At 34.6% G+C, this 13,589-nt stretch overlaps 1 protein-coding gene across 1 annotated transcript; it reads left to right on the top strand.

Moving 5' to 3' along the window:
- The first annotated feature begins 1,796 nt into the window (after positions 1-1,796).
- On the top strand, positions 1,797-6,295 carry LOC110894147 (glutamate receptor 2.8). Its single transcript, XM_022141335.2, has 4 exons — positions 1,797-3,369; positions 3,724-4,033; positions 4,667-5,073; positions 5,646-6,295. Exons 1-4 carry the CDS (start codon positions 1,843-1,845, stop codon positions 6,168-6,170), a joined length of 2,769 nt encoding a protein of 922 aa, XP_021997027.1. The 5' UTR covers positions 1,797-1,842; the 3' UTR covers positions 6,171-6,295.
- The last annotated feature ends 7,294 nt before the right edge of the window (positions 6,296-13,589 follow it).

Below are 13,589 nucleotides of genomic sequence, written 5' to 3'. Positions count from 1 at the left end.
ATTTGTGTAAAAGACAATAGGATGCGTATTGATCAATACGCGTCATAGACAAACCTTGTTTTCTGTGCAATGATTGGTTATCAGGCACTGAGATCTAGGGTGTATCTACGCTGCGTATTGGTCAATACGCAGCGTATAAGGTTAACCCAATATGCTGCGTATTGACCAATACGCAGCGTAGATAAACCCTAAATTTTGCTAGGGTTTGGTGTGCCAATAGGCACTTTAGTGTGCCAATAGAAAAAACCTCTAATACCATTAATACATTCCATGTTTGAAGAGTAAAAAGTAATATGCTTTTAACCATTTAAGTTTTGTTCATTTAGCGACACTAAAAACATTGCCAAAAGAACCGTAATCAACAGTTCCTTGTTCACCTCCAATACCTTGTTTGATCAAAAAGAGTCGGTGAGAGCTTTTGTGGTTTTCCATTTTAAAAATAATTCCAAAAGAAAAAACCTTTTAACATCTATCAAAAACAAAAAGGACTACAAGTTTGTTTCTCTAATGTAATACGGATATAGGTGTATACTGAGAACACATACAATATGTAAAAAAAAAAATCCTAGTTTGTATCTCACCATCAAGTTTCGGACAAGAAAATCAAAATTTACCTCATCGTGGCCTGTTGGTGACTTCGGTGTTGAAATTTAAACCAAGATATGGAATCCCGGACTTCATGCCGGACGAGAAGGTGGGACCCCTCACTCTCTCACGTATACATCCATACATACATACATAGGTGAAGTATAAGAAGAAAACTCATTTGAGTTGAAACAAAGAAAACCATATGTAACATTTTTATTTTTTTCTAAAAAAACAGGGAATCTAAAGATTTGTGAAAGTTTGTATGTTATGGTTCAAGATGAAAGGGTCACGAGAGTATCCTAAGGCTAGTGGGTATGGTGATGGCCCATCCTTGGAGGATGATCCGCCACGTAGGCGCCACGTCATAGTTCTCCCAATGATGGATCATCCTCCAAAACTAGGGGGCATGGGAGGATGGTCCTAGTCATAGTCCTCCCCACCACTTTTATGTTTTTTTTTTAATCTTCTACTTTTTTTTTAATCTTCTACTTATTTTTTAACATTTAACAAATAAACTAATAAAAAATTATCATTAATATTAAAAGACATTACATAATCATAAAAAAAATAAACTTAAAAAAAATAAACTTAAAAACACTATAACTTAAATTCAAACAGAAAATTTGAAAGGCCCAGGGACCATTGTTGTAAAAAAAATAAACTTAAAAAACATTGTTGAATCCACGGGGACCATTGTTGTAAATAAGCAAATCTGGAACACCTTATCACTTTGAAAAGCGGTTGTCCTCTCCGACGAAGCAGGCGGCGATTCCGGCGAACCTGGATTTTTTTTTTATCTAACGGTTAAAAAGCAAACCTGGGCCCACAGTTTTGGTTCGTCGCCAACGTCCAGGAAACGACGTTGAGGACGGGGACGGGGAGGGGCGGCTTGGTGTTGTTGCCGTCGCCGGACCAAGACGGTAGGGGGACGACCCCATACCGTGTAGCCTAAGAAATATCACATGAAAGTATTAATGAAGAATAAATCGGACATGAATCTAATTCTTTACTTACGTGCCATTAGAACTTTCTAATTATGAGCGTATATTCTTTGAAGTAGGTTGCTTGAAAAGTCTTGTCGTCATCACAAACAAGTGGTTCACATGAAGTAGACCCAATCAATGTAGACTGATTGCAATGAAGTGGTCATATTACGATTTTATAACATTAATTTATATACTTAACATGTAACCATTTTCCATAAAAAAAACAAGCTCCACACTGGTGTCTCTCTCTCATTTCCATCACGATTCAATGTCACCAACCCTTATCTTTCTTCTGGTGATGAGCTTGTTTGCAGTAAATAATGGCAACCCAAACATAGAAATAAAAATTGGAGTGATTCTAGATATGGATTCCAACGTTGGCAAGATGAGCAAGACTTGCATATCTATGGCAACAGGCGATTTCTATCGAAAACACGACAACTACACCACCATAATCCACCCTTACTATCGTGATTCGAAGCAAGACAACGTTCAAGCAGCATCCGCAGCACTCGACCTCATGAAAAACATTCAAGTCACCGCGATTATTGGACCCATGACATCCTCACAAGCAGACTTTGTTATAGATCTTGGTAACAAAGAAAAGGTTCCAGTCATTTCACCAGCAGCAAGCCCATCACTCTCACCATACAACAACCATTACTTCATCCGGTCTGCACATAATTCGACGTTACAGCTAAAACCGATAACCGAACTGATCAAACACTTTAGTTGGAGTGAGGTTGTGTTTATGTATGAAGATGGTGAGTATGGGAGAGGTCTTGTTCCTTATTTATCTGATGCCATGATGAACATTGGTACCAAAGTCACATACCAAACCGTTATATATCCTTCGGCTTCAGATGATTGGATACTCGCGGAGCTTTACAAGCTCAAGACGAAGCAGACTCGGGTGTTCGTGGTGCACGCGTTACCTGATTTGGCTTTGCGGTTATTCAAGAAAGTGAATGTAGTTGGAATGATGGATGAAGGGTATGTTTGGTTTATAACTGAAGGGCTCACTAGTCAATTGCATAATTTGGATCATAAAGAGGACTTGATGCAAGGTGTGATAGGTGTTAAGTCGTTTATCCGGAATTCAGGTAAGTTATTTGATTTTAAGAAAAGATGGAAACGGGAATTCCGGAGTCTGTATCCGGATGATGACGAGACACAACTTGACACGTCTGGAATAAGGTTGTATGATACCGTTTTCGGTCTAGCGATGGCACTAGAGAAGACCCTGAAAGAAAAAGGTGACTCAGCGATGGATTCTGAAGGTACTAGAGCCTTAAAAGGGGGATCCATGCTTCTTCAATCAATCCGAAACTTTAGATTTGACGGGCTTAGCGGCGACTTCAACATATGTCACGGGCAATTACAATCGTCGGCTTATGAAATAGTGAACATAATCGGTACTGGGGAGAAAACAATCGGGTTTTGGAGTCCTAAAAATGGTATCTTAAAGATGTTGGACAATGAAACAAAGGGTATTAAGCCAGTTATGTGGCCAGGTGACAGTCATGTTATCCCTAAAGGCTGGGAGATCCCGGTCAGCAACAAGAATATGTTAAGAGTTGGGGTTCGAATCGGGGGTTTTGATCAGTTTATCGATGCAGACATCGACCCAGAAACCCATCAGGTTACCATGACCGGCTTCTGTGTCGATGTTTTTAAGGCGGTCGTTGATGCGTTGCCATATGCTCTTAAATTTGAATTTGTACGTTTTGTTAGTTCTGATGACAAGAGACCTGCAGGAACCTTTGATGATCTGGTTTTCAATCTCTCTATTGGGGTAATCAAATCACACACATAATTTACATATGTTGTTAGAACCATTTTTTATTATTTCTATGTGGTCTAGAGAATTTATAAGCGATTCAAAGGAATCTGACTATTTTCTTTTCTTTTTTTTTTTTTTGAGTTCGCTGGCTCGACAAGCGAACTTGGATAAGAAGAAAACTCAAGGAGCTCGCTTGCCACCTCAGCGAACTTACATGAGTTTGCTAGCTAACCTATTTGTCAAACATTTTCCAAAACTCCTAGAAACCTTATAAAATATCTAAACCACCTAGAAACTAAAGAAAAATAACTTTTAAGAACTTGTGGAACAAATATTGTTGGTGCATAATGTTTCATTGTGTAACAGGGATACGATGCGGTTGTTGGAGACATTACGATACTTGCATACCGTTCAGATAGAGTGGCTTTCACATTGCCATACACGGAGGCCGGTGTTTCATTGGTTGTTCCAATCAAAGATGAGAGAAAGAGTGCATGGATCTTCTTAAAACCCTTAGAGAAAGAGCTTTGGATAACAGCCGGTGCATTTTTCATATACACCGGACTCGTGGTATGGGTTATTGAGCATCGCGTAAATAAAGAGTTCCGAGGCGCTCCTCATAAACAAGTGGGAATGCTCTTGTATAATTCCTTCTCCACACTTGTTTATTCACACAGTAAGTGTCTATGTACATTACTACATGTTATACTTAGTCACATGTTATTTGTATATGGTTTATAATTTGTTAGAGAAAAAATGAATCTGGGTTTGATAGGGGAGCAACTTTTCTATCTCTTGCGATAGAGAAAAAAATTGCCTTCATACCAGTCTGAGTCTCCTCTAACCGTACCAATAACTTGCTAAATGTAAGATTATTGTGTACGTTTGTTTGTTTTTTATTTAAGTGGGTATATATTTAGTATTTACACACATAAGGGACTAATGTAGGGTTCTACAGAGAAGCCTATTGCGAGAACCAAAATATAAAATAAATCGTTCATTTTTTCAAATTTAAAAATATTAGAATACAAGTGGTTGATCTCTACTAACAATCCAAAAGAAATATATAAACAACATTTAAAGGACTTACACATGTGTAGGTATTTTAACGAAAAAGAAAAAAAAAAACATACGAACAAATTAGTTTTATAGTTTTTTATGTATATAACATAGACATACGTATCTAAGAAGTAAAACTTTTTATACATAAGTACAATTAATTGAAAAAAATAGGGTATTTTAATGAACCTCTCCCTACACATATATAAAAGCCTTCAAGTTTTATTAATTTGAATACCGGTTTATGTAGGGGCGAGGTTGATCAGCAACTTATCGAGATTTGTGATGATCGTGTGGGTGTTTGTGGTGTTGGTGCTGACCTCGAGCTACACTGCGAGCTTGACATCAATGTTAACGGTACAAAAGCTTCGGCCTACGTACACTGACATCAATGAGATCAAGAGAAATGGAGAATCAATAGGATACCAAGATGGTTCTTTTGTCAGGGATAAGTTGATACGTATGGGTTTTAATGACACCCAGTTGAAAGGTTACAGAACGTTTGAGCAGTACCACGATGCCCTTAAAAATGGAAGTCAAAACGGAGGAGTTTCCGCTATTATGGAAGAGCTCCCTTATATTAGGGTTTTTGTGGCTAAATATTGTAATATGTATACCATGACAGGTCCCATCCACAAAACAGCAGGCTTTGGTTTTGTAAGTTCATTTCATTCCATTCCTTTATTGGTTTTATAATATTAACTTTCAGCTAAGTCCATTTGTATTCGTCGGTGATTACAAACAAGCGTATCGGTAGTAGATTCAACTACCGATAGTCTAATCTCCAAAAAAAAGTATTGAAAGGTGCATTTTTTTAAATAGGGGCATGCTATACACATGTCACTGACAAATGTACACTTTTTTAAACCGGCCGTTTGAAGGCTAGGGCTTGCATCATAGCCACTATTTTTAAATGTCTGTTTGAGGATTCGCTTAACAACCTATTGAGGATTAGGGCTTGCATCACCCCCCCCCCCCAACGTTTGAGTTTTCCATCGAACGACTGTTTGAGTTTGAGGGTGGCGTAGGATTAGTGGGGCCTTTTACTCATTGATGATCTGTCAGTGACGTGTATAGCATGCCTCTATTTAAAAAAAGGGGCATGATATACACATGTCGTTTGAAGTGTCCTAACAATGGACGGTTTTAGTCATTTTTGGTGAAAGTCTTCTGATTCGTGGAGTTTGATGCTGATTTAATTGTATATATTAATTGTATATATTAATCAGGCATTTCCAAAAGGGTCCCCATTGGTCCATGATGTTTCTAAGGCAATCCTACAAGTGACAGAGAAGCAAATGATGAACATAACCAACCACTGGTTTAAAGAAGATGCCAACTGTGATCAGCAGCAGAAGGGGCCTCAAATGAAAACTGAGGGGTTCGGGCTCGATAGCTTTAAAGGAGTTTTCCTCATTGCCGGGTTATCATCCACCTCGGCTCTCCTGATTTTCGCCTCCAGGTTTTTGTATCAAAATAGAGAAATGTTGGTGTCACAAGATCATTCAGTTAGCCAAAAGCTTTTGGGTATTGCAAAATCATTTGATGTGTATCGAGATGAAGAATCCAAAACATCAATCCCAAAAGCAACAGCAGATCATGTGGAACCTAACAACAATAATAATAGTCCAGCAATTAGTATGTTCCATCAAGAAGCAGGAGTTTTCTCACAGGAAGAAGGGTTTTCTAGTACTCTGCCCGAGAGTCCAGTAGTTCTTGATACAATACAAGTTGTACAAACTACAACTAATTAAACATGTTCAACTGTTCATAATACTAATTAATCTTACACACACTCCTTAATTCCTTATTATTGTATGCATTAATATAACTAATTATACTTTGTTAGTTTACTAAAAAAAACTAAGCTTCTTGCTTTCTTTTATAGTATTTTAATATTAATTAGTTTTTTTTTATTTTTTTTTTTTTTTTTTTTTTTTTTTTGAAACGTAATATTAATTAGTTGCATCCACCTATTCATGTGTTTATAACTCTATAGTTATACATCGAATTGAAATTATAATTAGTGTTATAACATTAATACATTCCGTGTTTGAATAGCAAAAAAGTAATTTGTTTTTAACCATTTAATTCTATTTTATATATACTATTTAAGTATCATATAGTGTTGTCAGATAAAACTTAAATGATTATAGTATCTAGTATTTACCTATAAGTCTTGTCTTTAGTCTTAGTGATATTTACAACAACTAAACACGTAACAAATCATAAGTTTTGTTAACTTAGTGACACTATAAACGTTGCTAAATTCTGAGTAAGCAACACTATGAAGTGTTGCTGAATTCTGGATAATGGCAATTTATTCACGATAAACACTAACTATGCCAAAAGAACCATAATCGACAATTTATGTGTGCCGGAGAAAGTTTTTGTGGTTTTTCTTTTTTAAATATAATTCCAACAAAATCAACCTTTTAAACTCATAAAAAAATGTTGTGTAAAAGACTGCAAGTTTTCCTCTAATGTAACACGGATATAGATGTATATTGAGAGCACCCATAATGTGCTCAAAAACCTAGTCATCAAGTTTCGGACAAGAAAAACAAAATTTCACACATTTTAGGTGGCGCCCGGGTTTTAAATTTCAAACCAAGGTCCAGAATACCAGACTTGATTTCGGACAAGGTGTGACCCCTTAGTCACATAATATATATAATATTTTGATAGGGTTTGTGGAGGATTGTGAAAGTTTGTACATTGTGTGAAAAATGAAGTTTGAAATCTAAAATGACGCTGAAGTAACATTTTGTTTTGTGAAAATTTAAGCGGAATCATTTTGGAAACGTGTTCTACACCGGAGGAAACCCTCTAGGGTCCCACAGATCATTCTCACACCTAATATTCAAGAGAGGTAATTGTATACATCACATATAATTAAAATAATTTATATGGTTGCACCAATTTTTAGAAGCAAAAATCTTCAATTTAGAAGTCAAATTTTTAAAAGACCAAGACCTTTTATTAGAACTAAAATGATTCTAATTTATATATAAAAAAAAGCTAGGTATCTACCATCAAATGACAAAAACGTAATAGAAATATATAATTTCAATAAATTTATATCAAAGGGGCAAGTGCTCTAGTAACTTCCTTCAGGGGAGATTGTCAGTCGGAGTCTTGTTCGTGAAAAAATGTCATGCACGAGGAAGGGTTTTATCACAGTGAGCGTTCGGGCGGCGGGTTTCCTCTAGAATTTGTGACGAGCCAGGTCACAAGCTGCAATCGCAGTCGTGAGTGGCATTTTGCCATTGGGTGTACGTGAGTGGCCGGGCTTTGTTGGACATTCAAAAAAAACTCACTAAATTTTATAAGAACACTAGTATCTCTAAAAAGCACATATTGAATCATTGTTCATAAATCTTGTATAATTGAAATTATACCTCTTAAAATCATTCTGCGATATATATATATATATATATATATATATATATATATATATATATAGGGTTAGGATCAAGAGTGAACACCCCCCTCATTTGTGAACTGTGTGAACTCATCTTGGCCCTTGATTTATTTTTAAGATAATAAGGGTAGGATTGTCATTAGCAATTTAAACTTGATTTTTTTATTTAATTATAAACTTGTTAATATTGATTCATCAATATCAGTTATTATATTATACAACTTACCCCTATTTTCTTGTGATTCAATTGAATCACCGTTTAATTAAAATTTCGATTTCACAATTCCTCCAAAAATAAGATCCACAGGTAAACCTTTTTTTCCAGATTCAATTTCATTAACCTTCATCTTCTTTTTGAATCTGATCATCTTGTTCATCAAAGTTCAAGTCATCTTCTTTTGTATTTCATCATCTAATCACAGATATCCAAGAGACAATACAAGAGACAATACGTAGCCCAGAAATCAATAACGTGTTCTTTACAACGATTAATCGTCCTGTTCTTTATTCTTTTGATTTCTTCCTTGTTATTTCGATTCACATAACCACATGATTCACATCAGATGTTCGTCAATATCGGTGATTTTATTCCCAGGAATCCAAGCAAAGGTACGCGTATCTAGTGTGTTCGTATCCGATAATGTTTTCGTTACAACAATGGATCGCCCAGGTGTGTTTTTTATGATCTTTAAGATGGATATACGTATACGAAAGTTGTATCTATTCTATTCCTATCATTTTTTGCTGCAGGTTTTTTCATGTTATTGTGTTATCCAAATGTTATTGTTATGTTTCATCATGTATCCAAGGTGTTCGACGAAATGCCTGAGAGAAAATGTGGCCAGGTTGTTAAGTTTTTTTAATGCGCTTCTTGGTGCTTGTGTTAGTACCAAGAAGTTTGATAAGGTTGATGGGTGTGAATCTGGACATTGTTTCATAAAATACCATGGCCCAGGTTTAGTATTTTTAAATGTTTTGTTTTGCTAGGTTAACGAATCATCCAGGTTTTATTTGTTCAGTTTATGTGAATCGGACAGGTTTATGTGATCAGTTTTTAGTTCATCGCATTTTTTATTTCAATCCGGCGGTTGATTTATGTTTGGATGGGTAACATGTATTCATGTGCATATCAACTATTTTTTTTCAGTTTTGAAGCATATCTTTTTGCTGATGATTTTGATTATAGGTCCACAAAACACTGTGTTTTGTGTTGGTTCTATAGAATCATCCCTTGTTTATGTATTCCCAGTATGTTCTATTTTTTTACACATACGTAAATATCATAAGCAGCACACAATTTGTAGGGTTTTTTGTATCTTTTTTAGTTTAGTGCCAGAATTTTTTTTCATACATACACATAGGTTAATGAATGTTTTATGTTAATATAACACTTGCATGTACACATATGTATAGGTCATAAGTAACACACACAAGTTTTTGCGGTATCCCAAGTCAAGGCTATACAAATTATGTGTACATCAATGTACTCTAATTACAGTCGTTTGTTCTCTTAATGTTCAGAGTCGGTAGCTAGTAACGTATACGAGACACCTAATGGCAGTAGGTATTGAACGCCAGTTGTTCCGCCCGGTTGCAAACCCGTTCTAAAGGTGAGATTTAGTTCAATGGAAGCCGCTATTGCAATGTATGAGAGTTACGCACAACTAGCAGGGTTTTGTACAGTTGCTGGAAAGCACAGAAAGGGCTGCAACTGTAAAAAGTCAATGTGCTAGAAAAAGTACTGCCAATGTTATCAGGGTTGTTCACATTGCGGTGTAATGGTTCAATTCGTTTCAGATTCTCGCAACTTAGAGGTGTCTGTTTTGACCCGTATACTTATACAACGTGTCAAGTTATGTATTATATCTAACGGGTCAAACAAGAAAAAATAAAACTATTATGTTTTGCATTGTACATATTAATGTTTGTTTGGTTTTTTCATTATGTAACATACAAGGGTTTTTACTCTGTTTTTAGGCGATGGTATGATTTTTTCTTGGTTGATTTGTTGTAGACATTTGTACAGAGGTTTTTTTTATTAAATACACTGGGTTATGAAGATTTATTAATACACGGTGTACACATGTGTATACTGCGATGTACACATGTGGATCTTGTCTGCAACCTGGGTTGTACACTATGTACACATGTGTATACGCAGTCGTTACACATTAACACATGCTCCTACAAACCTGGGTAGTAGTATAGATCAAGTTTTTGTAACACGTATATATGTAACATGATGTCGCTAAAACTATATATGGTTCACAAAACCAACCAACGTAAGCAATAACACATGGTCTTACAAACTTTTAGTAAAATCATTTTGAAATTGACAGAACGTACATTGAGAAAACTCATTGTTCTAGAAACATATCTCTAGTAAAATATCTACTTTGTGACAACAAAAACAAGTTCTAAGGAAAACTAACATAGAATTAAACAAATGTAGCACATGGTTTTAACAAGCAGCTAAAACTGCTACAACACTGGCAAAAACGGAACATTAGGCCTAAAATCAACCAATTAGATGACATGTACCAACGGACTCCATCCTTCGAATGTCACCACCATACGAATATTTAAAATGCTTCTTTTTGGTGAGTCTGGTCATTAAACCCTCCATGAAAGATCAGAATTGACAAATTGTTTAACAAATATTAGGAAAAATGTCACGATTGTTTAGCCCGAACACGACCACTTCTACGAATAGTCTTGTCTGATGAATCCATTTGGGGAGCTTGAAGATCCGCATTTGTTTTTCTCTTTCTAGAATTTGGGGTTGTAGAGATTACTCCGTTTTCCTGTTTCGTTGCCAATAAATGTACCATTTGAAAATGCATCAGCCCTATTCCACCTTTGGTTTCAAACACCATTTGCCTGCACATGCTCCATAAAATTAGACACTTGTATTGTCACAATAATACATATGGATAATACAGTTTGTTCTTTGGTGTACACTGGTATGTTCACCTGTGTACAACAGTTTGTACACATGTGCACTACAGTGCATTACATAAGTCTACACTATTCCAGGTGTAGAAAAATAACCAACCTTTTATACACTTGTGTGTCAACTACTTATACACATGTGTACATAGTCTACAACCCAGGTTATAGACAATATACACATGTGTACATCGCAGTATACCATCGCCTAAAAACAGAGTAAAAACCCCTGTACAAATGTCTACAACAAATCAACCAACCAAACATCATACATCAACGATTTTACAACAAAATGTGCACACCAAACATTATACATCAACGATTTTACAAAAAATCAACCAAACAAACATCATAACATCGCCTAAAAACAGAGTAGATCAGGAAAACAAAAAAAAAATTACGAATTTTGAGTTCAATCCCTATATTGACGAATCCAACAACGACAGCAGCAAATCAAATAAACACGGGGCAGATAAGTTTTACATAAATCATCTTTCGAAGCATAATACACAAATATATAATCATTTGAATGCTATTCACAAAGTGTATACTAAAAAAGTAACATAAACGGAAAAGACACGTTTCATCAGTATCCCAAAAAACAACCACACAAACTATCTGTACACTACAGGACTCGAAACTATAATGAACGACATACACATGTGTACTTCAGGACAGCATAAATCATCTAACAAAACCCAAAAGCTTAACAGCAAAATGTTACAAATAATGCCTAAAAACAGAGTACAATAAACTATTCTCTACAATTAACCAAACTTTTTTCATGAAAATTATTGATGTACTATAACAATCACTGATCATAACAAACAATCGGCTCAAAAACTTCATTATATAACGACTTGACCAGATTAAACAAACCCTAACTTCCGATTTGCATTTACGAGGAGAAGTATAAAACAAACACAATGTACAACGACATGACGAATCATTTTAACATTTGAAGTCGGCAATTGTTTACCTTTTCTAGAGAAATCGTATCAATCGACCTGTTACTTCTTCAATTCGACGTGCGTCGTTTGTATATAAACAATGACAGCAACTTGTGTTCAAAGATTAAGAATGTGTGTTTTGAATATAAGTTGAATAATGTTAGGGTTTTTTTTGCAACTAAATCTGCTAAAGAATAGGAATTGAAGGAATCGAGAAGATATGGAAACTATTAATTTCTGGTTATTAATTTATTACACTGAATTTTACCATTATTCTATATATTTTTACTTGATTTTTTATGTTTAAGATTTAATACGGCGTTTGAATTTTACCATTATTCTATATATTTTTGCTTGAATTTTTATGTTTAAGATGAATGACAGTTGCTATACCTCTGACTTAGAAAGATGTTAATTTGAAACTATACCTGCCTTAGAAAGACGTTAATTTGAATTTAAACACTTGGATTTATATTATCGTTTTCGCATTTTACTATTACTATTACTATGAAGAAAAACCAATAAAGAAAAACCCAAAAATAAAGTCATAACATGCTCAAAAGGATATCGACACATGTTTTACATAATCGAAAACTATAAAAAATGTACACCAACACCCGTTCCGATAATATCAATACCGCTATGTAGGTATCAGTTTGGTTCGTCAATACCATATTCAGATTCATATTTCAAATATTCGAAGCTGATGATTAACCAAACAATTAGTTTTTGAATCAAATGCGAACCTATGAACTTTGAACGAAACATCATATTCTGAACATTATACTACCTCCGTCCCACTAAAAGTGTCATGTTTTGAATTTTCAAAGTCTTTATTTATAAACTTTGACTTTAATTATATATTTTTATGTTATATAAAACTTGATGAAAATTAACCCGATAAAAACACTTGTAAAACACACTCAAATCATATAACTTTCATCAAGTATTATCTAACACAAACAAAATTATTTAAGGTCAAAGTTTATAAATAAAGACTTTGAAAATTCAAAATAGAATACTTTAATGGGACGGAGGCGGTATTGAATAAACTTAATTAAGACTACGATAAACTAAAGGCGGTTGGTTCACATACGATGAATGATATATGCTTATTTCTTATAATTGGTTTTGTAATCGTGCTAAATTGAGTAACGCGTCACGTCCGGATTGGTGCAATTCTCATGTCTCTTTGTTTATTTGTAACTCTCTTTCTAGCGTCTTGTTTAGTATTTTTTTTTACCGTATATTAACTTGTCCTCTTGCATAATCATACGCATAGGGGTGTTCATCGAATCGAATATCGAATTTTCGAATTGCTCGAATCGAATTTTTTGAATAATTTATTTTTTTACTATTCGTATTCAATTCGAATTCGATTAAGAACCAGCCAATTCGATTCGAATTAAAATCCCAATTCGAATTCGATAAAAAATTCGAATTCGTATAAATTCGAATAAATTCGTTTTGATTCAAATTCAATTAAAATGTGTAACAAATCCGTTTAAGTTACCGGCTTTGTAATGGGTTTGGTAATGAGTTATTTTAATATTTAGAACAAATTTAGAAATTAATTTATACTATAGTCCAATAAAAGTTGTATATGTATTATATATAAAAATAATAAATAAAAATGTAAAATTTTAATTCGAATTTTGAATCGAAATTAAAATCATAAATTCGTATTCAATTTACAAGACTCGAATAATCGAAACGAATTCTGAACACCCCTAGATACGTATACCTGTACTCCATGTTGCATGTAGCTGTGGTACCTTGTGTAAAATACCTTAGAGTAAATTACTTTTTGAGTCCCTGTGTTTTAGTGGTTTTAACCACTTGAGTCCAAA

Source organism: Helianthus annuus, chromosome 12 (genome assembly GCF_002127325.2).
Source record: "Helianthus annuus cultivar XRQ/B chromosome 12, HanXRQr2.0-SUNRISE, whole genome shotgun sequence".
Taxonomy (NCBI): domain Eukaryota; kingdom Viridiplantae; phylum Streptophyta; class Magnoliopsida; order Asterales; family Asteraceae; genus Helianthus; species Helianthus annuus.
This window is presented reverse-complemented; position numbering and strand designations above follow the sequence as displayed.

What these genes read in the sequence shown, in the direction of transcription:
- LOC110894147 (XM_022141335.2), top strand. Translation starts at nt 1,843, where the DNA reads ATGTCACCAACCCTTATCTTTCTTCTGGTGATGAGCTTGTTTGCAGTA. An exon ending in CACACTTGTTTATTCACACA is followed by an intron (nt 4,034 to 4,666) that starts GTAAGTGTCTAT and finishes CGGTTTATGTAG; the next exon opens with GGGCGAGGTTGATCAGCAAC. An exon ending in AAACAGCAGGCTTTGGTTTT is followed by an intron (nt 5,074 to 5,645) that starts GTAAGTTCATTT and finishes TATATTAATCAG; the next exon opens with GCATTTCCAAAAGGGTCCCC.